Raw genomic sequence first — 21,073 nt, 5'->3', positions numbered from 1 at the left:
GTAGAGGACAAAGAACGTTACTATTGAGGTCGTGGTACATAACGAAGCGTGAGTGGACTCATTTGTTCTGGGCGGACGTTGCACGCGGTCTCCATGCGGGACTCGCTGGATTCTATCAATTTTAGTGGACATAGTAGAGTGTATATGTATGTGTTTTTATGTGCCTAGCACGACTTTATTCCGTTTATGGTATATTGCAAAAAGTAGACTTCATCACCGAAAAGAATATTTTAATCGACTCGGCCGAGACGACGGGCGGATGCAAGATGGAACCTCACGCACGCGTCGTCAGTCACCGAACACGACTAGCACTCCTGCACGCTCGCCGCGTGAACACACAACGAACATTAATTACAGAAAACATATAACTATAACATTGTAACAAAATTAACAAAGTTATACAATCTTGTTGAAGGAAATTTTGCTACACGAGCGCTAACTCGATGAAACATAAACCGATTATCAGGTAATAGAGATTCTTAAAAAACTTAATGAACGTGAAACGTCCGTAAATAATATCTTATATCAAAACACGAAACACCGAGGCGACGCAACTGGTCTTTGCAAAGACCTGGCTGTTGAGAAATAACGTTAACATTAAAAGCTTATCGCTACACAAAGTGAACAGGGACGTAGAACATGTGTAGGTATTAGATAGGTTTGCAGCGCGCGGACACAGTATTGTGATGTTACGCTTCCGTAGTAAAGGGAACAAAGCGATACGGGATCTGCGGGCACGAGATGGACGTCACAGATCAAACAGAACACATGTCTCTCGCACACAACGCACATGAGATAAACCTTTAAACGTAACAGCAACAACTACTGTCGGGTGAATGTTTGTGCAGTCAACAGGAGCGGGTAATGTCTGCGTGATCACAACCGGCCACTTGTTCACGAGCTCGTCCGTGTGGGAGGCACGACTGTCACCTTCCGATGGCACTTCATGCGGAGGCGGTCAAAGTTTGCGCCCGTAATGTGTGATGACCATCGCATATATCATGTCCGGGCTGGCCGACTAGACGTCAGCGCCAGTCGGGCGGCCTCTGCGCCGGCTGCGGCGGCTGCGGCGGCTGCGGCGGCTGCGGCGGCGGGGCGGGCGGCGGGGCGGGCGGCGCAACAGGCGGCTGGGCCGGCGGCGGGCAGCGCCAGCAGGGCGGCACGTCGCCCGCCTGCGCCTGGCACGCCGCCGCCAGACCCGGCCAGCAGAACCGGTACGCGTACCGCTTGCCGTGGACCTGCACATTAAGTGAGTACTGAGATACATGCACGTGTGGGTACCAAACATAGCCCCGCGTCGCTGAGGATCGCGACTTTCATGCACAACATATAATAAGCGATTAATTTGATTGACATTCTCTTCTCATTGTCTGTTTAATTCAGGTATAAATGAATGTTACAACTGCGCACGACGCGTCGCGGCGCTCGGCTTGCGGTGAGTGTGTCGGCGGCGGGGCAGCTCTCCGGGCGGGCGCGAGCGCGTGCTCACCTTGGTCATGATGTTCTTGTCGTAGTAGTAGCGCAGCGCGCGCGACAGCTTGTCGTAGTTCATGTTGGGCTTCTGCTTGCGCCGGCCCCAGCGGCGCGCCACCTCGTCGGGCTCCGACAGCCGGAACTCGCCGCCGCCGGGCGCGCCCTGCGCACACCACACGACTCAACTGACTGCCGCCCCGCATCGCTACCAGCGGGTGACGCCAGATTATAACTAAGAAACCACTTCGTTTCTCTTCTGCTGTTACCAGTTACCTCATAACTAACACAGATTTACTAAAGGATTACGAAATAGTACCTTCCCGAGTTTGCTGTTGATTTGCTCGACTTAGATTGGAACGCAGAATGACCCATCGCTCCTTTTTTTTCTATTCCGAACACGGATGATCACTGGGAGTGTACCGAAGTTGGAAATGATGGGATAAATTAACAAATCAGCTGTTCCCGCGCGTCACTTGTCTCCTTAGCTCTAAGCGATGTATCATTCTGCGTAAAATGCCGCAACGTTACACCGCGCGGTCTGACGTTGCGGCTAATACTGCTGCTGCAGCAGTGCATGACCCGCTGCTCATTAGGTGAATGTAGTGGCTCACCTCCCAGCAGATGCCGGGCGCGCCCGCCGCCAGCTCCTCCAGCAGGAACTGCCACAGCTGCACCTGGCCGCCGCTGCTGCGCGCGCTCCCGCTCAACGACGCGTACGGCTCTGAGGTAACGATGTTTATTATTTTCCTGAATTCTGACACAATGCCACTCAATTCGGACACAAAAGTCCGTGGACAAACGCCTACTTCTCTAAAGTCATCAGCCGCCCGCCTACGGCTGTAACGCGTACCGGGCAAAAAAAAATTAAAAACGCCGAAAGGTTGCTGTACTAATAAATTAGCGAGAAAAATATAACACAAGAAAGTGTTGCCCGGGGCGCAGCTGGCGGAGGAAAATGTGATGGCTTAAACGCGACGCGAGCTGCAACGCTGTTGACTTGCCCAGCCGATGAGCTGATGAGCTGATGAGCTGCCGAGAGCATCTGGTGATGTTGACGTTACGTACAGAATACGTGATCGTTTCACGTGTGTACGCAAATCAACCGTAGCCACCGTACAGTGATTGATTGCCGCCCGAGCGCCCCGCGGCCGCGTGCGCGAGTGCAGTCGTAATGTGAAATAACAGTAACAAATGATACGCGTTTAAGCACATTGAAAGCGAAACAATAGAACACAAGCCGATGCAACGGCCGGTGCGAAGCGCGCAAATAAAATAAAATTTATTGTTTCAATTGCGAGTCCCTGCCGCGGGCACCTGGGAACAGGTGCAGGCGCTCCGCGGCGCCCAGCCACAGCATCGCGCCGCGTATCAGCTCCCCGAGGTTATCTTGACACGAACATATTTTTTTCAATATTCTACACGGTTTATGTGACTGCGTACAAAAGTTGCAAAGGTGAGCAAAGGTACTCTAAAAAAGCGGGCGAATGTGCAACCGGAAACGGGCGAGTGACAGTGCGGATGCGAGGCGGCTGGGCGCGGCCCTCGGGCCCTCCCCCGAGCCGCCCTCCGAGAAGCTCTCCGCGCCGCGGCCGGGTGCCGTCTCGAGCGGCCCGTTCCTAGATCTTCTCTCGATTGATTACGTCCCCCGCTGCGCCCCGGTGCGCCCCGGTGCGCCCCGCCGCATCTTACCTTTAATGTATTTGATGCTTTTGACCTTTACGACAATGGTTTTATGCGGCTGCTTGCTGCATGCCGTATTAGCATGAAGCATACATAAAATAATAGAAGTTTAATTGTAGAAACAAAGTGGAATAAGCACGCAGCTCGTGCCTTTACCCGGCCACCATTCGCGGAGACAAGCTGACCCGTGCGAGGCGACAGGACACGGCGTGCTCTGAAGTTCGTCGCTTAACTTTTATGTTTAAATTTTTATGTTTTTTAAGCACATTTCTCTTTAAACAACTAAACAACAATCGTACCTGCAAGTGGTCGCAGGTCGATTCTCCAAAAGAAACCGCAAAGTGTTATCAAAATAGTAAATTAATTGCAGATTCTATAAAATTTAATTAAATACACAGCCGCAAAAAGTAAGCGAGGTCTTTACGTCACGCGGCCGACGCGCGCCTGCGATGTCGCATTACTTACATCCGCTCGCAGCGGGGACCCGCCGCGACCCCGCGCATCGAATACAACTGCCAAAAGGCCACAGATCCATTAAGCCCCCTAAAACGGTAGGGGTCAATGAGGGCGCGATATCTGTGCGCGTGCATAATGCATGAGCGCGGGCCGCGCGGGGTCGGCATTTATTGCGACTTGAGGCGCGTTGCGCGGGTGTTGATTGTCGAAGGAACCGCGGGGTCGCGGCGCCCTCTACCCCTTGGCCCTGTACACTGCCTTCGCCTCCAAGGTTACGTGTTCCATTAGCAGATACAAACGAACCTAAACGATACCATATATGGGACGGTTAAAAAATTGGTTTCCAAAATTTGCTAGTACATAATAAAGTCTAGGTTCGCCAACATAATGCGTCATCGTTGCTGGTCCCGGCAGACGGACAATATTTATTCGTTGTACAAGTTACATAAGCAGTCTCGGCTAATATGACTATCGTGATTCTGTAGCGCAGCGCGCGTTGAGCCGGGGTTTCGGTTCACGGATGCCGCGCGTCGTCATCTCCTCAGAAATAATTGTAACAAGTTGGCATTCCTTATAACCTCCTTTTTAAAATACATATTTTGAAGATTTCAACACTACCCCCGAAATCAGGAGAAATCCCACTGTCTATTTTTGAATCACAATGGCGATGGCATATGTTATTTCGTGAAGGCGAAGACTAAAACGTGCGCTTCATATAAACTCGGTAAGTTCTGCGGAGCGTCGCAACGTGCCCGCCTCGACTGGAACTTCTTATTTTAGCAAACCTTCCAAACAAACGCACACTAGCAGCCCGGGCAGTGAGTCAAAACGATTCGATCGCTTGCGCACGCGGCGCGGCGGGGGCAGTAAGCCAGAGCAGACCCACGCGACGCACACGCGCGCCGTTGGCCAATGACGCAGCGCGGCGTGCAGGCGCGGCGTGCAGGCGCGGCGCGCGTGTGTAGGTCGCGCTCCAGCGGTGGAGCCGCCTCAGATACAGCTTCTAAGAAATTTCGGGCGGCGGGCGTGTGGCCCAAGTCAAGCGACGGGCGTTTTCCTACGACGCTGAATTTATTCAAAAAATAAATATTTTCCTCATTAACTCAAACGTACTGATTTACGGAAACAGGTATAACTTAAAACCAAGTGTGTACGAAGTGTGATGAGAAGTAATTTGATGACCATGACCTACTCACTGCCATCTGTATGCGTGCACAGCAAGTCTATGCTTAACCGTTTATTTGTTACCGCGAAGGCAAAACCAGTAGATATTTCAATTATTATATATGTTGCAGCGAACACAGGCTCCATGCTTATTGTTTAATTTAACCATAGACATGATGATAACAGCAGAGCCTCGGGGATGCCGGATCTCCACTAATAACAGTCGGCAATCGACAAAGGAATCACGCAACGCAACCTTTCCTGGGAAACGCCCCGTGAGATCGCCCGCGCGATGGATTGCGGCCGGGGGCCTAATCGAGTCCAGTAAATGTAAATATTAAATGCCATTTAATACAATTTTTTGTCGAGAGTCGTCCGAAACAATGGTATGATCTCGTTATTAGCTAAACATCTGTCATGTTATGAGGTTAGATGAGTTAGCTTTGTAGGTTAATTGGCAGCTCTGTGTCGAGGCATGACCTGAGTACGACCGCGATGATTCCATCCGGGCGGATACACGAAGCTTGCTCACAGTCTCTATGGAGGCTTAAAACTAGATTTATACATAAACCACAGCTTCAGTTAAGGCCACACGCATTTAAATGTGACCGCGTGTGTCATCTCTAGCCGATTATTTACTTTTCAAAATTGCGACTGTAGACGATGAATCTGTTAGTTTTTTTTTTTGGTTATTTTCGACCTTAATATTACGAGTTATTATCCGCGAGCTTGCCGCTCTCTCTTATGTATTAGGACAAAGGACCAGTTAAAAGATGGCGCAAGGCGGTGCCGGGCGCAGCCCCGCCCCCGCGAGCGCAGAGCACCCCGTCGCCTCCTCCGCGCGTCTTACGGCGCGTCTAGGAATTCCCCCGCGGCGCTTGCGGCCTTACGGAACCTTTACGAGCACTTTACCGCCGGGGAAAACCTTTGCGGAGCCTTGAGACGACATTATTTATTAACATTTCCTTTCGTGTGCAGTATTTGGGCCGAGGTGCGGACAGCTCCGGCTGCTGCCGTGGTCATTTCGTAACAGATGTGCAGTACGTATTCGTTGGTTGTAATTTTTTACTTGAGAGGGCGTTTATTAGACGGGGTGATGCGGCCCGCGCGGCCAGGTGCGGCAGGTGCGGCGGGTGCCGCGGCTGCATGCGCCGCTGAGTCAGCGCGCGGAATGTGAAAGCGCGGCTCTCGCTTCGGTTCCCAGGCCGGCGTGTAGGCACACCAATCAACCTACAGTCCCGGGACTGGAAATGGCACGATCGTAATACTGAACGCTAGATGTTTTATAAATTTAATGTAATAAAATAGGTCAGGGCCAAATGATGGTGTCCGGTGGCGGATTACCCAGTAGCATGCTTCACCTCACGGCCCAAGACCGAAAAAGTATAAATTTAGATGGCAGCGCAAAAATATTTTTTAAATCATTCTATCTATTGCACTATTTATTTAAGAGAAAAAAGTACAATTACGGTCATACGTTTTGATTGACCGTAACTCAGCGCTGGTAGCGTCGGAAATATGTTTGGTGGCCTCTACAGGTTGGGCCATAGCAGTTGAATTTTCTTGATAGAAGTTGTTGCAGGCCCCGCGCCGGCTTGACTCGGCGCAGTGCGTACTGCACACCTGGACCTCGATCACTGCTTTAGCGAGCAACTACGTAATGCGGTCGCTGTTTCGTCTTTTAGAACCGTTCGCTGAGGCTAGCACATTTATTGTTCAGGAAAAACAAAGAAGTTATGATTGCACGCCTGTTCATGTTGAACCGCGGTCCGTGCGCTGGTGCGGCGCGCGACCGCCCTCTTTCAACTGCTCGTTGAGACATTAGCTCTTCCACCAGTGTCCGTGACTTTTTGCTGTTTTCTCGCAACCTTGCGGACACAGTCATACGAGGTACGTAGGACACGTAATATTTCGTTTCTACTGATTATGGGCTCACTTAAGTTTACTTTTTGAGTAAGCTAGATATAATATATATAACTTTAATTAGGATCTCTCGTCTCTCTGTCAGTCCTGATCTACTTGGAGGCATTCGAACACCGAACTCGTTATGTGACAAAGTAATTTTAACGGCGTCAAACAATCCCGCCCGCTTTTAATGTTTAGAAAATTCACGATGAGTTTTTCTATGAGTCTTGTTGCTGCGCGTGGTTTTCCCCGCGGCATCTCTGGTCACTTCTCCTTTTCGCTCGCTTGAAAAGACCCGAACACCCGAACTGTTCCAATACGACGAGCAAGATTACTGCCGCATGTCTGAGCTAGCCTGTTCTGTAAGCGAACCCAAACCTGCTCGTGCTTCGCGGCGCCTGCGTCGAAGAGTTATTTTTTTATTCTTTAGAGCGCTTGATTCATATTCGGTTTTTGGCAGGCTTTATGCACCTAGTTGGTCCTTATGCCTGACACAGAGTTCCAACGGTGGGACGGCACTCACATTCCTAAAGTAAGACGCTTTCTGATAAACACGAAACCCGATTTAATTTTTTAATTATCGCCGATCGTTCCCTCCGCAACGTGAAATGCCGTCGGTAGCCTGCGCCGGGAAACCCCCGTTGCTCGACATCGTAGTAAACAGCTAATGTTTACTATCTTAATACAGTATGTACAACAGCTTTAACACAGTTACTTTATGGTACTGCGGGTTCAAAGACGTCCTCTCTTAAGAAAGCAATATGTTGAAATGCTGATGTCTCAATCAGATTTATTTCACTTGGGCATTGCGGTTCCGAAATACCTTTGAAATTATAGAACAATGCTCTGTATGTGCACTCTGCTGGCTCCCGCTCATGGCACGAGCACACGAGTGCAAGTATCACATCGAGTACACGCGTGTCCAACTATGACCTAGACTGAGATGTTGTACGTCGCATCCGTCCGACCATCGCAGAGCGGGTACATCTTGTCTTACGCGGGGACCTGTTTCACACTTACAGCTATGTGTCAGCCGCGGGGTGTTTTCACGAGTGCTGTGTCGTGGGTGCTAATGGTCAGTATGATGCTGTAGACACGTTGTCAAATGCACAGCACCTACGCTCTGTCCAACTTGAGAGCATGCTACGCCGTCGCGATCCTCAGGCGCCGGAATAAGCTGACGCCGATATTTTCCGGATACAAAGTCGGAGTTGTTAAGAGCACTCTATTCCTGATACCCATCACAGGACCTATTCTAAATTACACAGGCCTACGGTGTATATCAGTACCTAGCACATCATTTGTGGCGATCTTTAAGAGAGGCCTATGCCTTGCAGTGCGCGCCTGTTGCCTGAAAAGAAGAAGAAGAAATGCTACCTCTTGCTGAGCAGGCAGATACTCGAACCGCAATAGCCTGCCAGTGAGCCAGCAAGCTGCTGCAGACGGTCGCGCCTCACCGCGTGGTCCGCCGCTTGCCGTGCGGTCAGTTCGTGACATCACTAAGACGAGCACTCGTTGAGCACGCGAGCCAGACGACCGCGTCCGATGTTTGTATTCAACTACACAACCGCTGCGAGTCCAACAATAATGTCCCGTAGCTAGCACCCGCGCGGGAGGCGAGCTGCCGGTCCGCGCAGTGCACTAAACGCTGCGCCCGTAGTTACGGTTGCAAACTCAACTGAAGCCGAATATTCCCGCCGCCAGCAAAGGAGCTGCGTTATTGCGTCGCCGTGAAGACGATCGCGCCCCGCTGAGACGCGCTGAGCCCGCGCTGAGTCCGCGCCGCCGCCGCATTCACTTGCTAATGCGGGCCGCGGGAGCGCACCCCTGCGGCCGGCGCGGCTCCGTCCTGCAATAACTATTGTTAATACACGAAGCGATTTACGGAAAATGCTATGAAACTTGCTCCTGCGACCCCAAATTAAATTGGAACATGAATTCGAAATATAGTTATCGTAGGGGTTATTTTACCTCCAAAATTACTTAAATTTGTATTTCATTTTGGATCCCGGTAAATAACCTTACGTAATCAAAGTACCAAAAATCGCTTCCTTAGATTACAGGAGCGATGTCTCCGCGCAGCCACCCGAACAATTGCACACTAATGTGTTGCGCATTTTTGCCACTAAAGTCTTTTGTGTAGAGTCAACGCGGCGGGATGCAGTGAAGCAGCAGTGACACCAATGGACGCAGTGTCGCGTACGATTCTGTGCAGTGCACTTTGATTCGAGTTTCAGTCGCGTAACATTGGTAGGGCCCGAGGAAGCAATATATAACACGGGCTCTAGCGGGGGCGCTGTGCGGGGGCGCTGTCTCCGCGCGCAGTGACGGCCGCAGTGATTCCTCATGCCGTCGCGACGTTATGAACTTCGCCCGGAAACAATTGGGGACTCCCCGGGTCGGAGATTACGCCCGGGCGCGGTGGGAGAGCTCTTTGAATGCATAAGTAATGTTGTTTTATTAAAGTAACGCGAGCAGCGGACGCGGCGCTGTGGCGACCGTTGACGGTTAAATATCTGTAATTGTTGGTTCCCGGTGTAGCGCGGACGACTCAAATAAACGTTAAGATGTTCCTCGGGAAGAGCTTCGGATTTTACTAAAATGTTGGTGATGAACCGAACATTGTTTTATAAGAGATGATTTCGTGCTCGTGTTGATAGCGATGTTCGATTCTAGCGCAACCGGATATGTACTTCAAGATCGACTCGTCATTAAATAATGTTCGATGCTGGTGAACAAATAAGATATTGTGGGCTGAAGACCGTCCAGCTGCGTCTAGCGTGCGCGCTGGTCATCCCTGTCTACACGTTTCCTTGCACAACATCAGACTCGCCGAGTGGTCCATGTGAATTTACGTGACAAGACAACACTCGCAGCAGTATCCGATGGAGACGCTGCTCCCGCAACACCTGGCTTTCACCTCTTCTGGCTCTTCCTTTACCGATAAGCTATGCTCGCTAACTTTTGAACAATACGTACCGAAACAGTAGCGACCACTATAAAATGATTGGCATACGTGCCAAACTTTCACGCAGCTTTCCTAGATTTTTCATTAATATTTGTAGATTGCGGGCTCGCTTTTATACTATTTTGTAGAAAGCAGTACGGGAAATTTGCGAATGCGGTTTACTGCGTCGTTGCAGGTTCGATTTCCGGTAGCAGTAGTTAGACGCTGTCTCCTCCGCGCAATAAGAACGTGGAGCATTGCGTCATGCGCCTCTTGTCCAGCGACAGAGACGTTACAAGCATTCAATAATTATAATATGAACACTCGGCCCAACCGGTCGTGCATATTAGTTTTTGCAAGGCTGGCCGTCCACTTGATCCTCCACAGAACATTGCAAGTAAACCTGTTCACGTGTCTAAGCAACGAGCAAAGGTGAGAAGCGCATTACCAACGCCCGAGCGGCGGCGCGCCCGGGGGAGTGGCCCCGCGGCGGCCAATCGCGCCGCCCGCGCGCACACCGAAACATAACAGGAAACACCAAAAGTTGGCGCCGGCATCAACCCTCCCCCCCCCCCCCAAATTTTACAACAAAAACTCATAATCATTTAAATAAAATATTCGTAGAATAGCTAAAGCGGCACCAATTTATTTTATAAAACATGTTCGCACGTTTTACCAAATGGTTTCGTATGACAGCGACCCCGGCGGCGTCTCGATGTGTCAAATAAATTAGTTTGATAGTCTAATGGCGGGCGCCTGACCGTCGCGTGCGCAGTGACGACCGTCTCATTTCATGTGTGCGCATTAAGCGACGTCCGCCGGCGGGGCCTCAAAGGCTTTCGTTGACACAGCAAGGTGACCGTCCAGATCTACGAGTGAGTTAGACAGACAAGTGTCAAAAAGGTCAAATTCTTCAATGATTTATAACGTAGTTTTAACAAAATTAACTTTTCATTTATGTGCGCTATATTATAGCTGCCCCTTCTAAACTGTGACGATACAAGTAAATTCTGGTATAAAATAATAAAAAAAAACAATCATCATAATTGATAACTGACGTATAGTTTATCTCTAGTGTAGTCACGCCAGAGCGGCGTGGTGGGTACGGCCCTCACCACTCTAAGGAAGCTTATCTTCCTACAAAAGACAACAATTCAAGGCGACAACAATACTGTGAAGATGCTAACTGATGATCCACAGCGCCGGTGAGGTTACAGCGACCTCCCCGCAGCGGCTGTGAGCGCCGCCGCCGCGAACTGCGCGGGCACTGTTCTTCTTCTCGTGCGCATTTCGCCTGCAGTACCCGTCTTCTCTTCCTCAACGAGACACTTCGCACGCAGACACCGAGGAACAATTCCGCGAGACCCCTCACTTGATATTTAATGGAATCAGGCGTTACCTCGCGGATGTCCATCCTAAGTAAAAAAAGAATCAACAACTCTGCGTTTGGCACTAATCGGTGTAACATAACTCCTGAAGATGCCCCGTGGAGGGTTTAAACACGTGTTGAGTAATTTGTTTGTCGCATACGTATTTATCAGCGGGCTGGCGGGCGGTGCACTTTATTGCACGACTATCACTGCATGTGCGGAAGTGGCTAAATATTGGTCCTTTTCTTACACTCACTTGATCCCTTAACCGTCCATCGCAAAGCCATCGCTATCTAGAGTCATTCACTCCCTCGGACAACAAGTGTTCGTACAGACGGAAACACGTGGCCTCTGGCGTGACGCGCTCGAAGCACAAATCATACCAGCGAGCCGTGGTGGCCAGTCTGTTTTGTAACTACGTAAAGGTCAGTCTCTTTGGGAGGCGCAGAGGAGGTAAAATATAAAAGCAGATAATAACAAGTGCAAGCTAACTAAGGAATAAAAATTACGTAACTCTCCTGACCGCAAGCAGACAGCGGACTCCCTGAAACGTCGCGTGTATCACCAGGAAGACAAAGCAGAGCATGAACAAAGAATTTAAAGAATTATTATTATAGAATTTAAAAATCCAAACTGCGAAACAAAACAATGCGGGGAAACTGGTGCGCATTACACAGCCGATATGAACAGCTTAAAGTGGAAAACGGGCCCACAACGCTCTCAAGGCAAACCCGGATCATCGAAATGGATTTCTTGTGAAAAAAATAAGCCGTCCACTGCCGAGCCTAGATAAGATAAGCATTCGGTGCGCCGCGGTGTCGCGCGACACATTGCTGCTGTACACAATTATGCTTCGCGAGTCGTTATCGGTGTCAGGTGCCAAAATATCTTTATCAGCAATAATTTCCACGAATTTTATGCACATCTGGTAATACAACCGTTTATCGACAATTTCGTAGAACGCGCCGCAGCTGCGAGCACAGCCGGGCGCCGCGCCAGCCTACTCAGGGCAGCCGTGCCACTGTCTGTATAGTCGTCCGCAATAGAGCTGGATTCGTTTTGACAGAAACGCTATCGGCCTAAGTAAGATGAGCAAACGGAGGAGCAGCGTCGATGGTGAGAACCACTGCGCCCCAAACACAGACGCAGACTCATCCACCAGGGAGAGGGTTTATGGATGCGTTCCAGCTGTGAATAAGACAAAGAGGTAATCCGTGCACGTGCAGCTCACACTCTGTATTATCAGCGTCATCTTACATCCGCAGGGGAACAAGTTTTCTATCTAGACGAGTGTCTAGACCTTTATGGCCGAGGTAATTTTCGAAAACACTCCAGAGGCCGTACTGACAAACAAAGATATTGAAAGTTAAACTGCGCATTCATTTGTAAAGACCTCTTTGTTTTACGTAACGGATGGCACTCGTTTCAAGGTCTAGGAAGACATTTTGAGACAAAAAAGTCAGCTGATGATCCCGCAATAATTCACCTATAACTTGTGATAATATCGTCGAATATTGTTTTAAGATACGCAGATGTGGCCTTCTTTGGCCCCACACTACACACGCATCACTCTCGGTGCGAACCATGAGTCCAGTGTATTGGACGCTCGAGTCCAAAGTCATGTTAGTAATCATTGTTCCTGTGTCGACTGTAAGACTAGCTCCTTAAGGTTCCCTCAGCCGGGACGTAATCCCCATCTGCGAGGAAGTATCCGCCATAAACCATGAAGCTGGACTGCAGCGAGCTGGTGTCCGCCAATTAAAAAGACAACAACGTCACAATGCTTTCACAGGTATGGTACAGGTGAGGTAGCGTTTCACAGTCCTGGAGGCGTAAGTCCTTCGAGAATTGTTCTCGCAACCGCGCTCACAAGTCGCGGCCCTGAAGCTGTGAGCACTGAGCAACTGCCGATACATCGAGCGCCCCGGCCGCGACCGCCCAAATGTAATTAATAATGTTCTGCGACTGACTTCCGCATCTCGGTCGGCATGAGTCAAGCGCGACTGGGCTGCGAAAGCGTGAGACCCGCGCGACAAGTGTTCGCCAAATTCTGATGAACTGCGGGATGAGTCAGGTGGCGCGAGTGACGCGCGCGCCGGCGCTCCGACGCCCGGCATCCCGTACGAGTTCGTCAGCTACGTTGAAATCGTACCGTGTTTCAGCGTTCAGCAATGTACGCGTGCGCTGGCGCGACCGACGCTCGGTTTTCAAAGAGTTTTCCTTAACAGATCCGCGCAGACAACGAGCTGAGGCGATGCTTCAATTCTTTTTTTAGGTGTACCTGGCTAACACTATTTACAGAAACGATCCTCAAAAACGCACGGACTCCACGCCCAGACAGGCTTCCAGCGCGGAGTCAGGTACACTGATGCGGCACAGTTAACTCTAAACGTCATGCCCCCAACAAACAATGCACAGGTCGAGCGTTTCGCAAATAAATATAACTTTTTTCTTGTATAAGTGGTTAATATTCATTTATCCAAAACGGCCCCGCGGGTGCGTGCCCTCGCAGCGCGGACCCCGAGAGACAACCAGATAATGCCGGCAAGTAGCGGGTGGCCACGCACGCGTCGCTCAGTATCGGGACAAGGGACAGGAGATAAAAGAATCTCCTGCAACATTCGGTAGATCATTAAAACTGTCATCTATAAGAGTAATAATTACATCCGGTGAAAAATTGTACGAGAGGCGATCTAATTCCACTGTTAATATTCATAGCGGTTGAATTTGAATCAAATATTTTTTTTATTTAATTAAATTAAAATAAATGTTTTCTTTTACCTCATTTTAATCCCTTGATTGTGACCAAAATTTATGGCAACTCTAAGATAAGAGCTTAATGAAATCGTTCCGGGAATTGGCGCCGTTCACTCGGCAGTTTCCCTCGATGCGCGATTCCTATCGGCCGGACTCGATAAGAGGAACGGAAAACGTTCCCGCGCATTGTTGCGTATCGCTTCCAACCATCTTACACCAGATACGTTATTTAGCAATCACATGTTACTTGGTTTTTCACATTTTTTTTTAAGTTTTATAAAATATATTATATATTTCTTATAAAATGTAAACGTCTTTGCTAAAGAGGATAATTCGTGGAGGTAATTGATAACCGAATGATTAAAATTAATAATAAAATTGAATTACTGCTTCGCAACGAGTACGTTTCCTGATGCATTTCCGTAAATGATTAAATAATCAATGTATGTGTGGCTAGTCAGAACGGCTGAAGTATTGCTAAACTTGAAAACCCGGGATTAATCATCAGTGAGCGCGGGCCACTCGTCGAGTTCAAGCCTGACACGTAATACGCAACTTACGAATTTCACAACGAGCACCGCGTTCTAGTTTCGTCAGAATTCGCGCGACCTGCGCTCGTTGCGCGGCAGGAAGCGTTCCGGTGGGTCCGCTGCTAGATCCGGCGCCCCGTGATTGTCTTCCGAGAAACTCGTTGAATCAACTGCGCTGACTCACCGCGCACTCATTCAATAGTTTTTTGCCGCGCGCTCGCGCCGGTCGCGATGCGCGCCGATAGATGGCGCTGGCCCACGCGGCGTCTTTTTGCACGTATTTTTAATGTTTTAAATATTACATGAAACATGTAACGGCGCGGTAAACTATAAAGCTTTATGATAAAATTTGTTTTTAGTGAACATACTCTCTTACTAATAGTCGAAATGGTAAAAACTTCAGTAGGCCAATTTAAAAACATCCTTGAATCGTAGTGGGAATTAAAACATCCAAGTTGTCTTATCATAGTGTACTTATCATTCATCTGAGTGTTGCAAACGTATATATAAGCATATAAAAAGTGAAAGAATCGGTTGATACATGTTTAACAAATTTTTCTAGTGCTGCTAGATGTGATAATAACGCGATTTAGTCCCCTTGTGCTTACAACAATTGATAAGACATTCCATTCATCATCGCCATCATCATTTCAGCTGCAGGACGTATACTTCTGGTCGTAGGTCTCCCCCAAAGATTTCCAACGGGACCGGTCGGCCACAGCCCGCATCCCGCGTCTTCCGACCACCTTTACGAGGTCCTCTAACATTTAAGTTCACGAATTAGAGCCATAAGTGTAGGCTCCAGTAGACGCGTTAGCAAATATAATATATTAAGGTTGTTACCGGGCAGGGCGGGGTGCGCTGCGTGCTGCGTGGGCCGCGCGGCGGCGGCCTGATGCTCGGGCAGCGGCGCGGGCGGCGCGCTGCCGGTAGCGGCGGCGTGCGCATGCGCCACGTACGCGCTGAAGATGCGCGCAGACGCCTCGTTGCCCTCGCATACCTGCGCACACGCGACTGGGTTTAGCTTACAAGTTAACAACGAAGTGTAGCGTTCGTGTAGGAAACCTGTAAAAATAAGTTGTACATCAAGATTAGTTTTATTTATCGTCAAGAAAAAAGAACTCGTGCACAGGCTACTCACGGCTTCCTCAAAGCGCGTATAAGGTTTATAGCTTTAGCTTCCAATTTTATCATGATCATTGTCATTATAATGACCAGCGTGCACTGCGCGCCGGTCTGCCCGACTACTTCCATCATTAGTCGTACTCTGATTCTCTCTTTTTATAAGTTCACTGACTAGCTGCCACACTTGGAAAGATAATGTTAGGATTGACATACATACAAACAAAGTAAGCGACCTGCTCGATGTAAGCTCGATATTTATTACCCGTAAAGTATCACTGCGAGGTTTCACCTCAAAAGACTTTTCTTCCCCGTCTTTCATCATCAACACAATACACTTGGTAGGTCTACTACTGCCAATTCAATTCGCACGAGAGCTACGTCGAACTTCAAATGTTCACCTAACTTCTAACTTAACTGATCTGGTAACTGATCGCTTAGAGAATCTCAGATGTCATCACGCTCGGTGGATCGCTCGGTGTGTGTTTTAAGCCAACAGACCAGCTCGACTGTTAAGTGTAAAGCCAGCCTAACCTTACTTAGGCTGGCTTTAAGTTTATCTAAAGCAGAGGTTCCCAAAATTTATTTTCTCATAAAACACTTTAAAAATTTAGTTCTGATGGACCCTTTGCAGATACATTTCTACAATCTTTCCAAAACTCGACGAAAACGCGAACATTAGATCTGTGGAAATTTGTATTGTTGCGTTTTATTTTTGGTATCGGTGAGGAATCAACACGTGGGGCTAACAAATTTGCGGAAACTTGTAAGCCCCACGTGTGAGCAGGTGCCGCGCCCGGCGGCGGCGCTCCGCTGGTCTCCACACATTTGCTATCTACAGAATATACAAGTTTGTACAACAGTCGCTGAGTTTTTCAAAATATTATCTGCCTACATGGATAAGTGACACTTTAGTTCTTCAATACCGAGACCAGATAAACCGCTTACGGCTTGTGAACCCCCATTTTCTTGTCAGGCTAACTTAGATCCGCGTCAAGACTCCCGGTGACCCCTGGAGGAGGTTCACTTTGGTAACTACTGATCTACGGCGTGCACCGGTTTGTTAGAGGAGGAGTGTTTGCAGTGTGCAGGAGTGTTTGAGTGGGTACCTGCAGCCAGGCGGAGTCGTCGAGCGCCAGCAGGTCGCGGCCGGCGCGCGGCAGCCGGCTGCGGCGCGGCGCGCGCACGCCGAACGTCCGCGCCGCCCAGCGCACGCAGCGCACCACGTCGCGCCGCTCCCACTTGCCGGGGTCTGCGAGCAGCGCACACAGCTGTACAACCTTCGTCATATGATCAATAAGCTTTCATTCACTATAAGTACATCTGAGAAGGACAGCCAATCATTTAGTGAAATATTTGTGCCAGAATCTAGAGTGCTTTTTACAAGTCTTTATTTGTTCAGAATGTTGTCGAGCCTCACCGCACCTACGCAACCTTGCCAGGCCCGCTCTGGAAGATCTTGACTAAAGTTAAATCTGACTCTGTTATCTATTGAATGGTGTTCTGCTCTGATGGGAAAATACATAACAAGTTGAATGCCTTCTTACATACACAGGTATAAGGTAACAAGTCTGTGGACCTGTGGCTTCTTGTCTCGACTCGCGGATGACAAACTCTGGAGGAGATAGAAGAGCCAAAGCCAAGGGAATCAACTTCAATTTAAGAGAGTTCCTGTAACCCAAAGGTAGTGTCATAAATTAACAGGTTCTGCGCCACCTGCGCTACGGGAGTGGCTCCTTCAACAGGTGACGCGCACGCAAGCCATCGCTTCCTAAAATAATCAGTAATAGACAGCATGACCTTAGCCTGGGGCGGCCTCAGGAAACACGCCAGAATTCAGCGATAAGGACCCGTTCCTAGGAGCCGTGAATACTTCACAGCCTCCAATATTGTCAGGATTTTTGTAGATAAATAGATAAAAACGAAGCGGAAAGTTTTGGCCTCAAATTTCAAAATCCTACGTCCTGCGCTGACAGTGACATGACAAGGGTTTCGACAATTAAACTTGTGGGTCACTTAACATTTCACCAATTAATAATTTGTTCATTTTTTTCTGACTCTTACTATTTATTCATTTTGGCAATTAATGCTCGCGTACCTCTGCGCACACACAACAACGTACGTAAACATCCGTGTTTATATTTGTTCATTACACTAAATGTTCGACATCGAGTCATTGAGATCGCAGGACAAATCGTAAACAAAGGAGTTATTGCGGATGTAATTAGGGTTTCCTATCATACACTTCGCCGCCAGAACTTGGGGCTCGTAAATAATGTTTTTAAAAGTATTTTCAACGAGCGCGTAAAAATTAACGTAACCCTCTTCAATATACGCATAGTTTACAGCTAAGCGGTGCGAGGTGCTCCATGAACGATTGAGGGATGCTGGACGTTGGCAAGTGCTGCGTGCGATTGCCGCCAGCTGACGTTTCTTATTCATCATCTTATGTCTAGGTCCTACATGCTGATATGCAGATGGCAGCCTAACGAAGCGCTACCGGGATTCAAAATTACTGCAAGCTGTTACAAAGGCTGATCTCGACATTACACGCAGATTAAAAAAACGCCTCACTTTATTTAAGAGGAAACCTAATTGAGGATAAGTTTGATATTTGCTCAGAACAAAAGTTAAATTAATCAAAGTAAAAAAAAAATGTTTTACTCGTGTTATTTCTATTTAATATCACGAGGCAAAGCGCCGGGAGAAATAGTCCGGCGGTTAGGCCTACAGACCCGGTGCTCGCCCGAGGCCGACCCGACTCAAATCTAAAGACGCTGATGTTTCCGCACAAATATTCATTTAAAAATGTTACGTTTTATGTTAAAAATTTTTTAGTGCCAAAATTGTCATAACCTCAAATGATTGACTTGCACATTAATATTAAGTTTCACAGTAGGAAAATTATGAAACGAAATTTGTTATCGTTGGATTATGAAATTGTAAGGTGTCGTCGCGGGCGGGCACTTTTGTACTGCGTCGTGTAGCATCGTCTCACAAATTTAATGCACTTAAGCAAACAATCAATTTTCATAGACTTAACATCAACACAAAAATACCAATTGTAACCTATTTTTAATAAGAAATTCTGTGTTACATTTAGTAAGGTATTCGCGTAACACTAAGTGACCAACAATGCTACACGAGTGCTACCGGCGTTCAGATCGCGGGGGCTGCAGCTGCGCCCGGAAGGAGTCGGGCTCTAATAAAAGCAAAGGAACGCAGCGTTCACACAATGTCATGTATTTCAAGATAATAAACAAGTCGTAGTTATTATTTCCTCGTGATGGCTTAAAGGTTATACGGGACACTTTCAATCCAGAGGGAGGCTCGGCGCGCGCGACAGCCTCCGCGTTGCGCTGACTTGTCTGATCCTTTTTTGACACAACCGAATCACAATGCACTAGACACTAGACACAAAGCTCGAGACGCACAGCCTTAGACTTTCACAGTAAAGGACCTTTATCCTGTGGTCGCGAAAAAAAAAACACGAATGTGGATTGAACTTTTGAAACATTGGCACTGAGATGCAATTACCGGCAGGCACGGTTTCGTCCCCCGAGTCGGAGCCGGATTCGGAGGAGGTGGTTTCGGGCGCGAGGTCCATACAGGCATGGCTGGGGGCCAGTGTGGCGGTGCGCGGAGCGTGGCGGCGCGCGGGACGTCGCGGCGGCCACTAGGCCGGCCCGCGGCGCCCCCACCTGCTTTTTATCACGGGCGCCGCGTCACCAGTGACGTAGGAGATTCGTCACCGCGCCGTGACGAGGAAAACGCTTTCCGAGAAGCTGCGCCGCCCGCGCCCGGCTGTTCTCGGTGCACTTGCGCTAATTGCATGTTCGGACAATTAATGAACTGTGCAGCGCGCCGCGGCACTGACTGACTGTGGACTACAGACAGCTGGTAGCCGCGACGTGTGCGACCCGCGCCCGGCCGCTCCACGACTTGAAGCGCTTGCTGTTCCGTGTTTATACGATTAATGTAAATAACACAACCTCTTCCACTTTCGTGACAATTCCATTAAATATAAAGTTTTGTGTTTTATAGCCGTGTACCGGTGGCGACCGCTGCAGCTTTCTATGACAGTTCAAGGTCGAGCAGCGAGTAGGCCTGTTTATTGCAGCACGTAAACTGAACAGACAAACTGGACTCGTTATAATGACGACACCGCACAGTTCCCAGCGGACACGACACGGAAGTGACACCTGCTTGTACGCCGAGGAGACATTGACAGTTGTAAAGAGGCGAAGTGTCCGACTCTTTTATGTTTTAGTATATTAAAAAAAATCTTCTGTACGCGTCTGTGGCAGCCATTTGATATGCGCCCTCGACAAACGCGAATGGCCTGCCACAAGCTCACCGCGCAGGATTGGCCTTGTTCACAGTACTTTCTTTCGGAAGTGGTACTTATTGTTGCTTTAGAAGTTTACCCCACAATCCTGTAATGCAGAGAAAGCGACCGAGTAGAGGTCTAGGCGCTTTCTCATGGTAATTCTAAACGGGATTCGAGTGACAGATCATGCCAAAGTTTTTTTAGCGCCTTCTGCCAATAAATGATTAAATAAAAATTAAATAAGTTAAATTAATAATTAAATTATCTAACAGCTGCGTACACACCAGCGGCCGAATTTGTCTCGCGAGTGAACGTGCGCAGTAGACTGGGAGCAGCCGGCCATCGCTGCGACTTCGTGATATGACCTTTTCCTTCTTAAGGAGTTCTCGTTTTTTCACTTTCCGCGCTATCAATTTTTGTTTAACTACCAGTTGTGGGCGCCAGAGCAAATCCCATTTTAAACTTTCAACTAATTATTTTGATGTAAAAATGTATTGGTCGTAAGGCAATTGAAATAATTAATTACCAAAACGCTTGTGAAGGAGATTATAAAGCGCTGATACAATAATTTTCAAATTTTAAAGCGGCACTGAATTATATTTCCAAAACAAGAAGGCCTTCGCGACATCGCGGAGCTGTATGAGCCAGTTTGGCCGCGCGTTGCCGCCGTCGAGCTGACTAAACTCGCGGACTTAACCTCGCGATCTTCATAAGCTCACACGTCTGACACGTCGCTGTGACGAGGAGGCGCTGACCGCAGGCCGCGAGCGCTCCGAGCGCGACGTTACCTTTACGGCCGCTCAAAAACTAATCGGTCTCATCGGAACCGGGGTCGGTGCGCGTGCCACAGAAGTCTCCATCTACCGATCATTCTAGAATGAAGCGTTGCTGGAGTTTTCATAATTTTCATTAGTAATAATAGCAACTAACCAAGTCGAGGTTCGGACCTCTTTACTCCTCTTAAGGCATTACGATTTAAGAGGAGTAAAAGAGCGCTAACGCTAAAATGTGTATTAGCGACGAGTGCGCCGGGGTCGCCTCGTGAGGGCTTACGAGTCTAGACACTCCAAGGAGCGTCCGCCTGAGCGATCTAACAACTCGGAGGCCTGCCAACCCAGTAAAATTGTAATATGAAACGCTCCTACCTCTTTACCTTAAAGATAAAATGCAATTATTCAACATTGGAATATTTCAACAAAACTTTTATCGATCGCCAACTTATTGTTTATTTATCTTTTTAATCTGTATTATTTTTTTGACTCTGCTTCGCGAGGTGTTATAGTCATGTCGACAACAAGAATTTTTTAATAGTTTAACAACACAGATTTAATAACATACA

The 21,073-nt window shown here is 48.5% G+C and overlaps 1 protein-coding gene across 1 annotated transcript; it reads right to left on the bottom strand.

Annotated features, from left to right (window-relative positions):
* Nucleotides 1-1,025: 1,025 nt before the first annotated feature.
* Nucleotides 1,026-19,011, bottom strand: LOC137932925 (DNA-binding protein D-ETS-6-like). The gene is made up of 6 exons (XM_068776615.1): nt 18,942-19,011; nt 16,514-16,656; nt 15,148-15,282; nt 2,085-2,192; nt 1,490-1,636; nt 1,026-1,238 (listed from the first exon to the last, which is right to left on the bottom strand). Exons 1-6 carry the CDS (start codon nt 19,009-19,011, stop codon nt 1,026-1,028), a joined length of 816 nt encoding a protein of 271 aa, XP_068632716.1.
* Between the last annotated feature and the right edge of the window lie 2,062 nt (nt 19,012-21,073).

The sequence above is a fragment of the Battus philenor genome, unplaced genomic scaffold, assembly GCF_028537555.1.
Source record: "Battus philenor isolate CCGP_79_NKW_IND1 unplaced genomic scaffold, ilBatPhil1.0.hap1 SCAF_12, whole genome shotgun sequence".
NCBI classification, from domain to species: Eukaryota; Metazoa; Arthropoda; class Insecta; order Lepidoptera; family Papilionidae; genus Battus; species Battus philenor.
Note: the sequence above shows the minus strand (reverse complement) of the source record. Positions and strands in the feature narration are given on the sequence as shown.